The sequence below is a fragment of the Syngnathoides biaculeatus genome, chromosome 18 (assembly GCF_019802595.1).
Source record: "Syngnathoides biaculeatus isolate LvHL_M chromosome 18, ASM1980259v1, whole genome shotgun sequence".
NCBI lineage: Eukaryota > Metazoa > Chordata > Actinopteri > Syngnathiformes > Syngnathidae > Syngnathoides > Syngnathoides biaculeatus.
The window spans coordinates 10,122,129-10,140,388 of record NC_084657.1 but is presented as its reverse complement, the minus strand read 5'-3'; the positions used below and the strand labels follow the sequence as shown (position 1 = coordinate 10,140,388).

Sequence of the window (18,260 nt, the reverse complement as noted above, 5' to 3'; positions counted from 1 at the left end):
ATGGAACGTAAATATTCCTTTTAGCGGGACCTGCCCATAACATGAATGTCGGACTATTTTTTTTGGGCCAACCGAGGGACGAACTGACGAAACGTCAACATGCACAGAATAGAAAGTGATTGCCCAAACTGTGAGAAGACAACTGTTGGAAGAGTTCAGTCAACCTCTAACTTCTGATCTCAATCCTAAATTCAAGCCTGAGACAAAATTCAAACCCAGAACCTCTCAGTTGTGAGGCAGAAGCAACCGTGCAGCCATCAAGCTAACACTTTGAGTCAAGTTACTTCATTATTCTGCAATATGAAGGAAAAAAAACATCTTTGTGAGGAAGCTGAACTGCGTCCAAAAACAATTTATATTTGCCCGCCTGCTATTTTTCTTTGGAGAGCGACTCGCATGAATCTTAAAATGAAAGCAAACAAATGGCATCGCACAGAAAAAGGTTAGCAGCTCCCGTTTCTCTTCTGTTGACACACACCCACACACTCAAATATTTACTGGGTTGTGGATGACGTGTGCAAACAATGTGGAAAATGCATTTTGCCCCCCGCCCCCTAAAAAAAACAACTTCATTTAGTTGCTGAATTTTGATTTTGGGTTGTTGCGTTACACCAACATGGAGGCCGTGGCCAGCAGATAGACGCAGCCCACGTGTCCCTTTTGGGCCAATTCTAAAAATAGCTCACCAGAGACGGGTCATTGTGATTTCCTTCCAATTGGGTACAGGCGATCATTTCCAGAGATTTATCCATTTATTACTTTCTTAATTCATTGTTTACGCAATAAAATGTGCAAAACCACCTAAATGATTCAAATAAAAATGCATTGCCGATATGAAAAATATCAATAAAATCTTAAAACCGGTTTGATTAAATTAAAAAGTCTTGTACTTAAACATGACTGTAGGTACAACTGAACTGAAGCAAAACTATATTGTACTTCAAAAGTAAAAAATGTACTCCGAAATATTTAAAACAGGGGGAGTACACATAGCTATAACCTTCAATGTAATGTCTGATTAAATTTTCCATTCAAATTTTTAAAATTGTGTTCATTTCAGTGATTCCTTTGCATAGCACTAGAGGGAGTCTGGACACTACTCCTGGTACTTGTCCTACACTTTTGAGTGTTTGACCGTTAATAATGTTTTTGGCGTCAAAGTATTTTTAACCTATCAGAAGGTGGATCTCCGGCGACGACCCACATCAATGTCGCTGCAAATAAGAGTTGAAAATCAAACATGAAGAATATCAATGGAAACCGCTACTGAACATCTTATTGGAAGCAGATTCTTTTGTTGTTGGAGATGATGTAATCAAAAATGGCCTTCCAGGATACAATTTACCACTACGTCGTCGTAGTTTCTGTAAAGACGCTTTGACATCTGCAAATACGACCTGACAGCCGCATTAAAGCGTCTCTGATTGTCTGATGCCAAAAGTCAATATCTGAACCATAAAGGCCGCAGAAAAGACCACTGAGTGGAACCAGTGAGGCCGTGGAACTGTCGGGGAGGAGGAAAGGGGGACGGTGAAGGGGGAGGCAGAAAGCCCGGAGGGTTGTAAACTATAAACTGCAAGGAAGCGTTCACCGAGGGGACATTTTTAAGATTCATTTTCTCCTCCAATGTGTTGCTCGCACAATCCAGATGAGGTCAAGGGGGAATGGGGGGGGGGTACATACGTCTGCAAACGACTGCGGCAAGGCAAGCCGGGCGGAGGCTGTGAAATGGCGACACTGTGCTGGTGAATGGAGGCTGCGCATTATGTCGGGGAAATCCAAACAAGTGCAAAGTCACTTTCATTTGCGAGTTCCTCACGAAACGTGTCCAACCTCGCACGCCTCGTAACCAAATTGGATGCACAGACAATATTTGTGGTATATCGGCATGAGAAAAAGACCTAATCGAGCCAAAATATGTATATTTTTGTCAAACAAAGGTGAGGAAAATCAATCGTGGCATGTAATCAGTAGAACCGGTGAAGTGTATAATTTCACAGTTGGAGAAACACATACATTGATATTACACACAGGCATAAAAAGCAAACCGCGGACGTTGTTGTTTCGATATTGACAGGAGAGAACGACGCTTCTGCTCGACTTTGCTAATGTTGTCTGGCAACCGCATCGCCCGGCTGGCGACTTGTGCTCCTTTGCAGAGGAAAGAAAAACTGCGTTTTGTTTTGGACCATCAGGAATTGTATCTATCGAAAACACGTGTCATTTTTTTAGGTTTTGGTGTATAAAATAAAAAGAACACAATAGGTTGGTGTATGGATACATCGATGATAACATCAACTTCTTAGTTACATTATCAGTTCTGACGATATTTAGCGGGAAATCATACAAAGGAGAAAGGAGAAATCATGTTTCCCTAAGTAGAGTAGAGAACTGAGTCGGAAATCATACAAAAAAGAAGCTTTTATTCTACACTAACATTTTTTTTAAAACTAACTAAAACACAACAAATGGTGAGGCATGCCACAATGCCACATAGTATTCCACGAACATGGCGATTATTTTTTCCAACACTAAAACACCATTTTTAAGTAGCTTGGGGAGTTAGATATTCCATCCATTATCTGAGCCGCTTATCCTCACGAGGATCACGGGAGAGCTGGAGTCAATCCCAGTTATCATTGGGCAGGAGGCGGGGTAGATCCTGAACTGGTTGCCAGCCAATCGCAGGGCACGTGGAGACAGACAATAGTCGGACTCACTATCCCACCTATGGGCAATTTAGTGTCTCCAATGAAAGCAAAGCGTGTTTTTGGGAAGGCCGGGATTGAACCCGGGTCCTTGGAACTGTGAGGCCAATGCGCTACAACTGCGTCACGGTGCCATCCTGAGTTAGATATTATTTTCATAAACCGTTTGAACGGCCAAGAACAATAAATTCAACTTAAAAAAAAACTATTTCAGTATTTTTGAGCAATATCCCAGAAGCTTATTCTATATAGCAATGCTCTGCAATGATCAATTCTCAAATATGGAGTATACTGTATGTGAGTGCAAAGGCAAACCTTTTACAAAGTCACAAAATGGATTTGATCAAGTTTGCCAATTATTTTTGCATGTGCGGGTGTCATCGTATCACCAATTAGTTCCTCCCTACATATCAATGTTTGCCGTAATACGTCCTGCGTGTGGTGCACCTTACTCGTTTTTCACCATCTCGTGAATCAAATGGAACGTCTTTATTGCCAAATGCACAAAGAACAGAAAACAGCCTCCATTTTGATCAGTAGAACAACAAAGCCAAAGTGCAATTGCGAAATAGGAGCCGATTTTATCCTGAAGGAGAAGAACTCCTGACAAAAATAAAAGTAAAGCAACCCGAACTGCTATTCGAATAGTTTTTATTTTCTGTGAATTAAGCACAATGGAAAGTCATCTATGGTTCTATTCCCTGGTAGGAGATTATGCGACGCTGTTAATCAAACTAATCCCTGTTTATCTGAGCAAAATGCCTTGATTAAGAGAGAGATTTGCAAGTCAAACACGAGAGCAGCAAATCAATTTACAGCAAGCTGACTGTGCTTATAGTAACAGTCGGATAAACCTTGAGCGCCGTATTTGGACAATAAACGTTGCTGATCCCGCTTTGGAACTTTTGCTTTGCTCTGGAACTCGCTGATATTATTCAGAAACAAGCATTTGGTGAAGCTTTGTGTACAGATTGAAATTCAAATGAGCGTTTCCGACGATGTTCCGGGGAAATCAGACGCGATCTTTTGAACTTTATTTGCCGTTAATTGGAATGCTCACGTATGTTTGCTCATGATTGGATGCTGAATACGTTGGATGCTCCAGCCAGAGCTATGACAACAAATATATTTTTGTCTTTTTATTATTTTCTACATAAATTATATTTCAGATTTCCACTTTAAAAGTATAAATGCGTACCATGTATTACACATTTAAATTGACATTTTCTTCAGAGGCATAAAATATTATCTATCAAATACTTTTGTTTGTTTCAGTATAACCAGCTAGTACATATACAGTGCTCTCTGTGTTTCTCGGTTTTTTGTTTTGTTTTGTTTTGTTTTGTCTATGTGTTATTTTTCAGGTTTATGTGCAGATTGGAGGTGTAACCATATTGATAAACCATTCACCGAGTTTTTTTTTTTTTTTTATACTGTGTATCGCGTTCTGGGTCACGGAGAATTGATTCCTCTCCCATCTGACTTTGGAGTGAAAGGGAGACCCAGGACTGGTCATCAGTCAGTCACAAGGCACATATCGTGACAGACAGACAACCATTTATACCAGGGGTGCCCAGACTTGTTTACCCCAAGATCTACTTTTCAAGCAGCCAGCCTCTCACGGTCTACCGACGGGGGCTGGGGGATGCGGGAACGTGCGCATCGGCGCGACAGCCATGGAGAAAGCAAAAGAAAGACCGTAAATACGAGGCCAGCTTGCGAGAACACGCCTTTATGTGCATGCGATTGACGAATTGGCCACACCTGAATCAAGCGACGAGATGGATGATGGGCCGACGTCACGCGATCGACACATCGAGCGCCCCTGATTTACACTCGCTGAGTGGAAACTGAAACACACTGCGAGCGCCCAAGTCAGACGGGTGTCGTTTTAGTATAGCTTTAAATGCAACTATCCTTTTATAATCATCTTTTTTCTACTTTGCACTTTTTTGTTTGGGAGTGAGGGGGGGTCTCAAACTGTATCATTTAGATCAGTGTCAAACACAAGGCCTGGGGGCCAAATCCGGCCCATCACATGATTTTATTTGGGCCGCGAAGGCAAATAACGTGTCTCGACTTCCATGATTCCTGTGAAAATCTGTACCAATATTTCAAATTGTCATATGTCATAAATATCAGTGAGATATTAAAAACATTTTTTTATTACCAAGCATAAAACAATCTTTGAAAAAAAACATTTCCTTTGATTTCTGATTTCCAAAATAGTTCGTAAATTGCCTGTGTAAATATGAGGTGATTAAAGTTTTTTTTTATGGTTTCACAGTCATAACGGCCCGCTGTCGGAAACTGTGACTACAATCTGGCCTGTAACAAAAATGAGTTTGACACCCGTGATTTAGATGAAAGGTTGCACCGAACAATCAAAAGCACAATGACTCCCGCTGTAGAATTATAGCGCAAAAAGGAGCTTCTGACTAACGTTGTTTCACATTCAAACATCCCCCAAGTCCAAAAGTCAACAAACTTGGGTGCCCCGTCTCAAATGAATTCTTGCTGAATGTTTTTACCTCTCATGGATTTGTCAACAGCGATGTAAGCATGTGCCAGAGGGTTTACATATTTTTTCTTGAACTGTACGCTGATAGGATACCATCAAAGCGCTTGAAATAAGATCTTAAATGGAGTCACATTTACAAATGTTGACACTTTCTCACTGTAGAGATTGCAGACGTCTTTTTCTAATTTGATGGGTGCTTTTTTTCTTCTTTTTTTTTTTAAATTCAAATTGCAATCTTAGGTGAATTTTGATTTGGCCTTTCTGTCATTGCAGCTTCCTTTGAGTCACTTGGACAATCTGGTTCAATTTGGTAATTTGACCCTTTCTTTACTTTTGGCTTTGGGCTTGCTAGTCCACTTTCTGCATGAAAATCACTCACACATACAATTTTATAATCAATGCCCACAGTAATAGGATTCCTCTGGCCACGGGCAATTAATACAGTTCCCCCCCTCCCCCCCTTCTTCCCCTTCTTGTGCTGATCTCAAAGCTACGAGACATTGGCTTCTCCTCATTTACATATTTATTGCATTGGTCTCAAATCTGGCGAGTGATTGATGTGGAGCCTGCCTCCTGAATTTTTAGCGGCCCATTATTATGACAGAGAGGGAGGGAGCTGCAGCACGTCAGTGTACTTTTGATTAAAGTTGAAGAAGACAGAATCCTAAGTGTTCCCCTCCTACTTTCTCCCTTTCTGTATGCTGCTTCCATCTGGAAGGCCAAGGGCTGACAAGATGTAAGAGCGTGTTATGTCTATTGACAAGTCATTTGCTCACAAAAGTCGAGGCAGATACGCTTGTTACAACTTTAATCGCCATATCACTTGCGCTACATTTTTAGAGATTATAAAGACAATGGATTAAATTTCGGGCTACACTGACATCAGCAGACTGAAGTATTATTGACTTAGACATCGACACTCCACGGTTGGAATGGAAAAAAACGACACCCTCCGACAGTGTTTTGTTATAGCCATGCGAAAATAGAAGTAGAAACCTGTGAAATTGGATTTTGCTTTGGGCAAAAGATGATCTAAACACGATATATATATATAAGTCACTTGTGTTTTAATTGGCCTTTTTCAGTGTAATGTTTTTAAATAGGTGTCACGAATGGATGGATTTTTTTTATTTTTTAAACCAGCACAGCTGCAGTGGAACAAGCCCCAGAATCAAAATGTTAGTGCTAAAACCAGGAAGGTGCTACGGGCTCGCTCACAAACAAATTTGTGAACCGCTTGATGTCGCTTACATCTTTGCACCGTTATTTTACTGGGGTGTATATTGTTGAGAATATTTGTATCCATCCATCCATCCATTTTCTGAGCTGCTCATCCTCACGAGTGTCAGAGCCTATCCCAGCCGTCTTCAGGCAGGAGGCGGGGTACGCCCTGAACCGGTTGCCAGCCAATCGCAGGGCGCATGGAGACAGAAAACAGTCACACTCAGCTGGTAAAGCGTTGCCCTCGCCGTTCGATCCCGGCCTCACCTGTGTGGAGTTTGGATGTTCTCCCCGTGCCTGCGGGGCTTTCCTCCGCCACATCCCCAAAACATGCAACATTACTTGGACACTCTAAATTGCCCCTAGGTGTGGTTGTGAGTGCAGCTTTTTGTCTCGATGTGCCCTGCGATTGGCTGGCAACCAGTTCGGGGTGTACCCCATCTCCTGCCCGTTGACAGCTGGGATAGACTCCAGCAGTCCCTGCGACACTTGTGAGGATTAGCGGCAAAGAAAATGGCTGGCTGGCTAAACACTGCATTTTTCAACAGATTGAACAAATTGGTCAGTTTGAACCATCTCCTCTCCTCTCCTCTCCCCTCTGCCTCATTTCACTCTGTTGGCGACCACAACGCTCTGACTGGTCGTCCTAACAACATGCCTTCAAAATAAGATAGATACGCCACAAAAATGAATTTAAAGTGCATGAAAGTTTTAACTCGCCAAATCGCAACACCTGAGCTTGTTTCTCAGCAACGAGATAGTCGCATCTGCGGGTAATGGGAGACAATGACACCCGAAATGTGTTGCTTATGTCCAGTTTATTCCCGTTTTGTTTTAGTTGCTGTCGTTCCAGAAAACTCCGCTTCACACAGATAAGATGTCGGAAATGGCAACACGGTTTTCAGTGCTTTGGTGGCCATCTCCGGGTATTCTGCCATGGCTTTAATCCAGAACACGGGCAGAGTTGTTGTCTCGAAAATGCCTTTAAAGCCACCGTCGTTTGCCATCACCAGCAGTTGATCTTCTTGTTGCGCAGACATGCTGGATTCACCTCGTTTGTTGATAAATGGCAGTTTGCGGGTGCTTTTTGGTTGGGAAGTAGCGCTCGACTCTTTTAATTGCAAAGAAAGGTGATCGTGCACCAGCTGGGAGAATGAATGTGCTGCCGCTGGCGACTTCTTTTTCTGAGAGAAATCTTTGCAGCGGCTCTTGTGATTAAACACTCTTGCTAGCGATTTTGCTCTGGACAACTTCCCATTTCCGTGTTTAACAGAAGACGTGTGTACGCCGCGTCCAAAAAGCTCCTCAAAAATTCACGAGTGAAGGGCGGGCGCTTTGATGTTGTTGATAACTTTCTTTTCTTGGAAGTTGCAGACTCTTCTTTTGTCTCTTCACTGAGCTTTTTCCCCTTTGAAAAGAAACTTTCCAAGGATGTGTTTTTTTTACTCATTTTGCCAGGTTGTGGGGGTAAAAATTTGGCGCTGAAGTGACCGAGATGTAACCAAGAGGATCCGGTCATTTTTCAAAACAAAAGATTGTTCAGACTTGGATAATCATTACCCAAGTGGCGGCTGGGTACCAATTGATCCACGGACTGGTAGCGGTCCGCGGCCCGGGGGTTGGGGACCACTGATCCATGGGAAAAGAGTCTGCTCGGTAGAAAATGTGCATGTGTGTGCGTGTGTGGCCTGGTGGAGGTTGGAGGTGGTCGCCAAGTCTATATTTTTGCTGTCTGTATCGCTTTGAGGGGAGTGAAGTCCTACACTGATAGCACCCACAATTTCTACATAATTTCAATGTACTTTCAGCACATAAACATTTACATATATATATATATATATATATATATATATATATAAAGACCTGTCACTTTTTACTACTACTTCTCACTTTTCAAGGTTGAAACATCTCATGTCTATTTTAAAAAGTGGCACATTAGCGGCTGCTGCAACATCCCCCCCCCCACCCCACCCCCCGGCGGGTTGTCTTTGTCCTTCAGGCCCAGAGGACATTGGTCACACATGCAACCATTGTACAGACCCCATGAGGAAGTGTAACCCAACATTTCCATAGGGAGATGGCTTTACACGGACCACTGATATGCCGTAATGTATGCATTTTAATAGCGCCGTCCTTTCAAAGAAGACTGCTGCACGTCTGCGGGTCTGAACTGTTTGCATTTAACTTCATGCAGAAATCATTGTCAGCCACACTGTAGCCATGTGTGTTTAGTAAATTTAATATATTAGTCATAAATATTTTCACTTTACCGTTTCATGTTTTTTGGTAAATATTAGATAATCATTACTACTCTTATTATTTGTTGTTGTAAAGGCAGGATTATGAAATTGGTGTTATTGATTTCATATCGAGCTTTCTGTTCATGACAAAAAAACTAGCAATGACAATGCCAAAGTATGAATATGTCATGTTAAAAATATACAAAAAGGCTTTAAAACTGTGGGAGCTTCACATGTTTTATAGATAAAGTGACAATGGCAGCTGTTTTTGTAACCAGTTTTCATAAAGATTTTGGAGGATTTTGTGAGTTCTGTTGAATTTGCAGTAAATCGACACTCTTTTGGTTGCACTTTTTATGCAATTCAATGGCAACGTATCGTGTTTTTAGTGGAAAAGTAAGCCATGTTTGTGGAGCGTGATATGTTGAAGGCAGGCACGTGCACAGACATTATAGAGAAAATGTAATCTGATTGGAGGAAAGCTGGGGCTTGGTGTTGACAAACTTTACCGATTAAAAAGTGTTTGTTGACAGGGGAGCTTGTCGGGGTGACGGGTTGGGCTGGGTTCGCTTTCTTCATCTTGGCCAAAAGGGCTGGTGCTTAATCACCACTTTGGGGCTATCTGTGCATGTGTCTGGTTGAATGTGTTAACTTTTGGTCCAATTTCCCGCAACATTTACAAAAAAAAAATGCTCTAATAACCATAATATGCCACAAGAATAGTATAATTAGTTCACCTGCAAATTCACTTACAGGATTGTTTACAATATACATTGAAATGTAAAAAAAAAAAAAAAAAACTCATAACTACTATCCAACAAAATGACAGGTTTGAATCCGAACCTGTCATGATTTTTCTGGGGGGTGCAGAGACACAGCATCACTTCCCAATAATTTCCTCTTGGCCTTGCCCACTTTTCCACCTGCCACGCAGACGGTCTACCCTGCCCTTATAATTTCTGTAGCAGACAATGACCCACAGTAATAATGGTGATCTATGGCCCAAGATGCACCACCTTGCTTGCTGACCTTTCCTACAATTCTTCACTAGCATGCCTGTTTTTATTTCTCCCCCCACTAAGCTAAGTCAGGGCCTCAACGCTTCATCCCTCTTCGTATCCAGCCAGCACCCCCACCCCACTTCCACCGGCACCTTTTCTCTCCTCCTCCACACATCTCGTCAACGGCTCGCCACACTTCACTGGCTCCATGAATGTTAATGTCAGACGTGTGAGGGGAGGGAGGGGAGGAGGAGCCGCAGTGTATAGGAAACACATTCTCTTGTTGTGTCAGGCACATTCACATTTTCCAGTGTGGACCTGTTTGCCATTTTTCTTTCAAATTTTCTTTGAAAACATCTTATCTGCTAATTATACATTGTGGATTTCATGGTTTTATATTGAAAGACCGTGATTTACTGTGACGCACCTTCAGGGAGGGAGATTAAATGAAAAATCTGCTGTTCTCCTGTCTCCTTCCCGGCTAAAGCAGGTGCGCCTGGGCCCGGTCCCCATCTTTCCTGAGTCACAAGCTCTCGTCCAATGTTTACCAAGCCCTGGCGGAATGACAATGTGTGCATTATGTGGGTGATGATCACCGGGTGTTGAAATCTTTGACCCCGGTGACACATTTTAAACATGGATTGGGGATTAAGCCCGTGGTGCAGCTGGCTGACAGGCTGCCCCCAAAGAGATTCACATCCTCGCTCCCTCTCTGCAAGAACACTGGGACACTAATACCCTTTTTGCTCTCCAGTGGAACGTAAGCTGCTTTTCAGATGTGCTTGGACATTGTTGATGGCCACGCATCTCGGTTGAAATTAAGGATTCATTCGTAATCCAAATTATTCATGACTCTGCTCGTTTATTCTTTCAATACATTTATTGACAGCGGTGCACAGTAAATCTGATGGTTTTTATTTAAGATCGGTATGTACGGTGTTTCCCAGGGACTTGCATAGTCTTTTTTTCAAATTCAAGATCATTTGGAAAACATCACTCGGTACAATACAGACCATTAAGGTTCAGGAGTGAACTAAAGCGGAAGTACTATAGTACTATACATATTCCAAAAATGGTACACTTTCCTCACAATTCTGAGGTTCTGGGTTTGAATCCCAGGTCGAGATTAAGAGTGGAGGTTCCCCCGTATGCTTGCTTAGGATTTTTCACTCTTGAATGAAGATGAACTGTGAATGCGTGAGTGAATTTTGTTTATCTACGTGTCCAGTATTTAGCTGTTGAGCAAGCCGGGGTATACTCTATCAAAATAAAGCTGCTGAACTCACTTCATCATAGTTCCTTAGCAATAAATCGCCACAAGGTGTCAGCAAAGCAATACTTTAACAACAATGGTCTGAGGCGGGCGGGAAGCAGCATATAGGTGGGTTTTTGGGGAAATGATAGAAAATAGGTTCCCCTTCCCAAAAACCAGCAAATGTGTATTTGCAAATAGCGAACAATGAAGCTGAGACGAGTTATTCAATTTATAAAACAGATCTGAAAACCATCTTAGTGCGAACGAGCCACTGTACACTTTGGAATGTAGTCCCAACATAAAAAGGCAGTCAGGCAAGCTGAGAGGCACTTTCCTTTCCAGACTCTCAGCCTGGAGAGAGACAGAGAACGGCTGGAGCCTCACACTCCCCGTGTGTCAGTCGACTCTTAATCGTGGGCAAAAGACTTTTTGTTTTCAGGCAGTAATCAGTCAGCCCAGGGGCTCCGTAAAGACCCTGTTCGCGTTTCATCTCAACTGTTGCATACAGCCGACTAATTGGAATCCTGCATCTGGGTCAGATGTATTGTCTCTCAAGTGCTGTCGAGCCATTGAGACACATGAATGTGGAATTATGGTTCTCCCTAGATGCACGATTGAGTCTCCCCACTGAGCTATCGTAATTCCTCCATTTCAATCTCTTTGCAGGCATCTTTTTCCAGAACTATTTTTTTCCAGTCAGGTTTCTGAAGGAAAAAAGCTAATCACAATCATGATATATGTACAGTAGACTTACGATACACCATGTATAGTACATCACATGGAAAGGCTGCTAAAATCTTTGTCAGAGCCTTATTCATCTTTGTTGACAACAGTAATGCACTGTCTGCAACCAAATTCTACTGCAAGTTTCTCAAAGAAAACAAAAATTCTGCAGGAAATTGCAGGCTGACGATCATTTGATCACACACATTTTAAAGAAACAAAATGATAGACAAGCATGTTAATCGTAAAGGCCAAATGAACATCACCAAGCAGCTTGATGTTCTTGTAACTATAGTTACACATTTTTCACTGGCCCTGAGCCAATTTCCCAAGATGTCATCCAAGAGGATTTCAAATTGGAGATAGATTATACTGCAGAGCTCAGAACAATCTCCAAAGAAATTTAAGGTGAATTCCAAGGTCAAGCCAGATCCATTGTGAGATTGCACCATCCTTCGTTGCTTAAGCAAACGTGGACTTCAAGAGAGATGACCAAGGTGGACACCACTGTTGAAAGCAAAGACAAATGCAGACATATAACATCCCAAGAAAAGCCTGAGCCAGGATTTGAAATCAGGACCAATGTAGTCTGAAGCAAAAGTGCAAATCACTAGTTTTAAACATACTGGAACAATATGTACGTTTCTGGCTAAATAACACTGAGGTTAATCTGGTTTTGTTTCTGCTTTTTTTTTTTTTTTTTTACCCCTCACACAAAAAAAATTCTAACAATGTAAAAGAAACGCTTTGGTTTGGTGAAAGTTCTCCTAAACAATGCCATTTCCTCCACTCGAGTGACGGAGGAAGAAAGAAAATGAATCTGCATTTTGTGACTGATCAAAAGAATTATCCCGCCGTGCACACCACCACAAATGAGCAAAACCCTGTGGGAGACAAGGGGGACAACGCAACACACATTTCCAATTATAACACCAAATGACTTTCTTCTTCTTGGACTGCTCGTAATTGTTGTGGGTATTGGGCACATGCAACTCAATTTGTCTTACATATTTGTTGGTGGCATGATAACAAAGTTGACAGAGCCAAGGGGATGATACCAATGAAATAAGACAAAATTAAATAAATAAAAGGGTGAGATAGCTCCCTCAGTATTTGTTTGATCCGTTTTCATCCTTCTTAAGACTGTTGAAGTTTAAAAGGCAAGGGGGTGAAAAAAAGCCACTTTAATCGTCTTTGGGTTAAGGAATGCGAAGAGTATCATTTTCGAGTAATCACAAAATGTCTCCCAAGTGTAATGCTCCCCGTTCTGACTGCTACTATTTAACTAGGCTTTCAGTGATGCAAGTATCTGTCCTGGAGATCATCACGTATATAAAAAGAAAAAGAAAAAAAAGCTAATGTAGTTGAAGTCCATATTTTTTTAGACCTCTTAAAAAAACACGGCAAACAATTTAAACGGGTTATGCTTTATTTGGATTGCTAACGTCATTCTTTCACCATCATTTTAAGGTTACAACCAGTGCGTTCAAAAGCAACTGGCCGGCACGTCAGTACACGTCAGTGCGGGGGGGGGGGGGGCACAGCACTGAGCACAAAGCTGTTTTCACATTGTCAGATCAACATAATGAGGCAGTGATGTCAAGGACTGAGTTCAACATGACAGTGCTGTTTACTCATTGTCACTTAATGTAGCGTCTATGTATTTGTGCCACATAGTTCTCACAAGGTACCCTTTGAAAGAAAAATCAGGAAAGGAAATCTGCAATTGAGGATACAATTATTAAAAATAAGCAACATTTAGTACAAAACAATATAAATAAAACAGTTACCATGGATTACGATGAAACATTTGCTGACTTGACATGAATCATTGAACTGAGGTGATCTCATCATGCATTTAAAAATATTTTCTATTACAAAATTAATAATACAGTTATTTTCAATGATTGTTTTGGACAGCAAGAGATGACAAAAAATAAATGTGGAAAAAAAACATGCTAATATCAACTCTGTGTGGTAACTACTATATCCCGTTAAATTTCAATATGTTCACCCATGTGTGTGTGTGTGTGTGTGTGCACGGTCGTAACAGTGTGCACGACTAATGAATACTACATTTACAGAGAGAGCAAGTTTGGTTGTGTATGCAATGTGAACAGCAAAGGAGTATAAAGTGCATGTGGAGCAGCGTGAAGGGACAGCTGTAGTTTTGTGCTCACGGCAGGACAACTGGGAAGCAGTCGGGGTGAAAAAGGCCTCCTTTTACTCCCTGCTGTGCTCCTCTGTCCAAATGGGTTATCACACTCCTGCTATTTTTCTGCTCAGTAACTAAGTGCACCCTTGTTGGTAGTTTAAAAGACCTTCTCTTGCCAAGGCTGCAGACGATGTCCTCAAATTACTTTAATAACATGTTGCCAGAAAGCAGTATGTATTGGAATATGACAACATTCCAGTTCATTAGTTCAGTTCTGCATTGGTTCAAGGCCCACACCAGGTCATACTTCGTATTAGTCATTTGCAGTTGATGGAACGTGAACACGAAATATGTACTTTTACACAAACTGATTGTTAAGACAAATTACGAGAAATCCGAGAGTCATTACCAACGATTCATCGGTTCCCTGGCGGCTGCCGAGGGGCACTCGTGTTGGCTCCTCCCAACCATACTTGCCAGCCCGGAACCCGAGCCAGGCGGCTGTGGCCTCAGCCCTAGGACGAGGCTGAGGTCTCCATAGTGGACAATATACGCACCACCTCAGCTCTCTGTGTGGGCGAGATGTGCTGGGTCATGTGCACTATGGAATCCATAGCCACTTCTGGGTTAGCTTGAACAAAGCTGGAAGAAAAAGATCAAAAACAACATCAACAAAACATGTCAAGTGTGTCAACTATGATGACATTTCTTCATGAAGTGAAATTTAAGCTTATTTGTCAGGATAATTTTGGACTTGCTTCAGGATGAAGTGTTGTTAAAAAAAATAATAATAAAATCAATAAAAATAACTACATTGGAAGATTTGACTTTTTGTCCGTATTGCCCAGTTCTCTGCAAAACTGTTGTTGCGCTTGTGAATCACCTGCGAATCTGCTTGAGGATGTGATCGCGCCGAATGTACTTGATGTTCTCGTCGACGACCGACCTCGCTCCCTCGTCTTCGGCGAGCTGCCTCTCCAGCCATCCCACCACCTCTTCGTTGTTGTCCCACAGATAGGCCTGCGCGATGTCATTATCATGGATAAACCATTGTGGTGATCACGACAAAAATGATCAAGCCTCCAAAATTGTACCCCGCTGAGTGAGGACAAATCAATATCAACACAAACAAAAGTGGACCAGCACAAAGTGGACGGATGATGTCTCTTGTTGATTTGGGCCCGATAGAAATATTAGTATTCATGAGTACCAGCATCTCTGATCCCAAACAAAGCCAGGCTGGAGGGGCTTAAAGATTGGAGGGTGGAGGGGTTTAATAGGCCCTTGCCTTTATATGAATAGCCTTGCTTGAGGTCCACAAGAACATTTAATGCCCTTATTAATCATTTTTAATCTGTTTGCTTTTAATTAAGAGACAGCATGTTGCTCTCCTATCAGCACGTGCCAGGGCTCTGATTAATTGTGGCTTAAGACAGTGAGTTCTGATGGGGTTAGCGTTCTAACAGACGGGAAGGCCACTTGGAAGGGAACATGGCTCCTGACAGCTCCTGCCTGCTGCTCCGCTGAGGCTGGGCCTGGAGGAACTTCGTTTCATGTTATTTTTAATCACTACTTTATGGATCAAGATTTTAAATGAGCATTTTAAGTCAAGAGAAATGACATCAACCTACGACAAATACCTAGTTGTAGACAACTAAAACATATGTGAATGATGGAAAAAAAAAAGTTTTATGAAACAGATTCAAACTGCTTGAAGAATTGAAATTAAATCTATGTGAAGGTGCACCAATTAATCAATAACTAGTTGATTATTTAAACAATATCAAATGTGAACAATTTTGGTCACTGATTATGGAAATAGAGATTAACTTAAATTTATCTTAATCCTCTGAATTTCAGCCTCTCGACAGTAAATATTAGACCTAGACTTCTGTAGTCCTCAACGCAAGCTGACACAAGCATAACTACTGGCTGATGACATGAGGCTTGGAACAAAAGTTTTGCAAGTTAGCTAGCACTGCAACAACTAAAAACCTTGAATAAACAGTTGCTAAATTATATTGAATAACACCTGGTGAGAATGACAAATATGTTGTTAATGCTTTATCACAATTCCCATTGTTTCATTTTTTCTGAAAGTAAATGGGGAAAAAAACCCAAAATGAATTGCTAGCAAAAAAATGTTAGCAATAACCTAACAATTATTACAAGAAGGTGATCGTATTGCTTTTGTACTTTAAAATGGAAGGTCCCATTATATTCACAATCTTAAACCAACGTAACCATTTCACAGTAAAAATGCACAGCAAAGTGTTACCTTGACGGCACCTTCCGCCTCGACAAACCAGCGGCGCAGCATCGCCTGAACTTGCCCGTCTGTCAGCTCGCTATTGGCCGCTTGGATCTTTCTCTTTACTGTTTCCTCCAGGAGGAGGCGGCGCAAGCGCCAGTAGAAGAAATGCCGCGATGTTTGCCACTCCAGGATATCCTGACAGAGTTATAAGACAAACATATTGTGAACAAAACAATGTAGACATTTAACGTCACCAACAGGATTGTTAAAATTATTGTGAAATTTGATGCTACATAAAAACAGCGATGGTCCAACTGTCATTAAAACCAGTGTAATTCAAATCTGATTATGACACAGTAAAATTCTGCATTGGCTTTTCAGATAAAAATGCAGCAGTTCCGTCTAGTTTTCCAGTGAGGTGGTTAGGCAAGACTGAATCTATAGTTAACATTGCGGCCACAGTCCTCCCAAAATTCTGTCAAGACTGCATGTGTGCTTGAGATGAAACGCCAAAGACCAAAGGCATAGAACTGGAGCAAGCCTATCAAGTCCGATTTGTATTTTTCAAAGCGATTCACTTGCATCATCACAATATAAATCATTTGGACAACTCACAGCCCGGTGATGTGGGCAGGTGCAGCAGCGAGACTCCCACGTGGGCTTTGCAGGCACATATATTGCTCCAAACCGGGTCGAAATGCCTTAGTTTAGAAAAGCACCTACCGTGATGACGCCCTTCTCCTGCATGCGACCGGGAGTGTCGTGCAGGTCCGCAAACTGAACAGCCACCTGGTGATAGATAGGCAACAGAAACTCTTCTCGCTCTTTTAGCTTCATTTCCAGCTCCTTGCGCTCAGGAGGGCTCAACTCTGGAGTTCCTTTGGGGAAGAACAAGGAGTTTTAACACAAATACACTAATATATACATATACATATACATCATATACAAATATTCTTGAAGCCAGAACTTTCCATAAACTGTTCAAAAACACACTTCATTTTTTTGTCTCACTGAAGTTTCCCACTGCTGACTGAGTTCTGTCAATTCCGATCTGTTTCTCTCAAACCCTCCTCAATAACACTGCACCAGTTTGCCCAAAGTGGCAAACGCAAGCAGCATCGGATCACAGTTCCTGTGAGCTGTGACTTGAATCAATAAGCTCTGCCGGGGAGACAGGAGAGCTGATAATTGATCCAAGCCAGCTGTGATTGACACGTCTCTCAGGGGAGCGCAGCAAAGATGATACTATCCACAAATGAAGAAGAGTGAAGGTAAACAGCCCCCACCATCCTCTGCTTCGAACTGACAAGGAATGGGAGGGAGAAAGACTACAAATTAAGTCGGCTGCGACCGCTAAAGAACGTTACTTGGAACTGAAGATGATGACTGACCCAATCTTTCTGCCAAGCTCATGTAGACTGGATCGACTCGTCTCATGGTCTTTACCAGGTCCTTTCTCCTAAACTTGATCTCCACGGTTCCCTCGGGCTCCAGCACTCCACCGCTGAGCACGCAAATGGTTTGAGTGGGCAAAGTGTGAAGGCCAACGTAAATCTAACCTCGTTTCGAACCAATTTACCGGCTGTCCTTGTCAGCATACATCTCCATATGTCGGGGGTTGATGGTGGGATCTATGACCACCCAGGATCCTCCCCGCAGCTCGGCTTGTGGGGGGATGTAAACCAGCACGGGCTGCTTATACTCCCGCAGCCCGTCCACAATGTAGGCCCCAAACTTCAATACCTGGTCATACATGTCTAAAAAGGGTGCATTTAAAAATGAAATCAGGATTACAAAATTATAAAGTTGACTTCCGTTCAAAAATTAAGTGTAATTGCTGTAGTCGGCAAAATTAAATCAATGCAGTACAACTTTGGTTGTAACATTCACATTTTTAAGTGTTGTGATAATGCAAAAAAAGAATACACACACACACACACAAAACATTCTTAGTATTGCTTTTTGTATTCCGATATGGCTACTTTGCAATATTTCCTTAATAATAAATCTGTTTATAGATATATTAGGTAGGCTTCACAATTATCCATAGACTGCACTGTACAGTATTTCAATTGTTAGAAATGCTGTTAGTAAATAAAACTTGAAAGAAATTTAGGAAATGTTCTTCTTGAAAGACAGTGAGTAATGCACTTGGTATTACAGTACACAAGGTCTCAAGCGT

The 18,260-nt window shown here is 41.8% G+C and overlaps 1 protein-coding gene across 7 annotated transcripts in view; it reads right to left on the bottom strand.

The window, feature by feature from the left end:
• Window positions 1–13,091: 13,091 nt before the first annotated feature.
• The window catches only part of acaca (acetyl-CoA carboxylase alpha), a 30,750-nt gene continuing 25,581 nt past the window's right edge, over window positions 13,092–18,260 (bottom strand). For all 7 annotated transcript variants that reach the window (XM_061802939.1, XM_061802933.1, XM_061802937.1 and 4 more), the window contains 6 exons: window positions 17,658–17,835; window positions 17,470–17,582; window positions 16,802–16,956; window positions 16,103–16,273; window positions 14,708–14,844; window positions 13,092–14,466 (listed from right to left, as the gene is read on the bottom strand). In XM_061802939.1, the coding sequence (XP_061658923.1) occupies window positions 14,340–14,466; window positions 14,708–14,844; window positions 16,103–16,273; window positions 16,802–16,956; window positions 17,470–17,582; window positions 17,658–17,835 (881 nt within the window). In that variant the 3' untranslated portion in view covers window positions 13,092–14,339. The remainder of the gene's footprint in view (window positions 14,467–14,707; window positions 14,845–16,102; window positions 16,274–16,801; window positions 16,957–17,469; window positions 17,583–17,657; window positions 17,836–18,260) is intronic.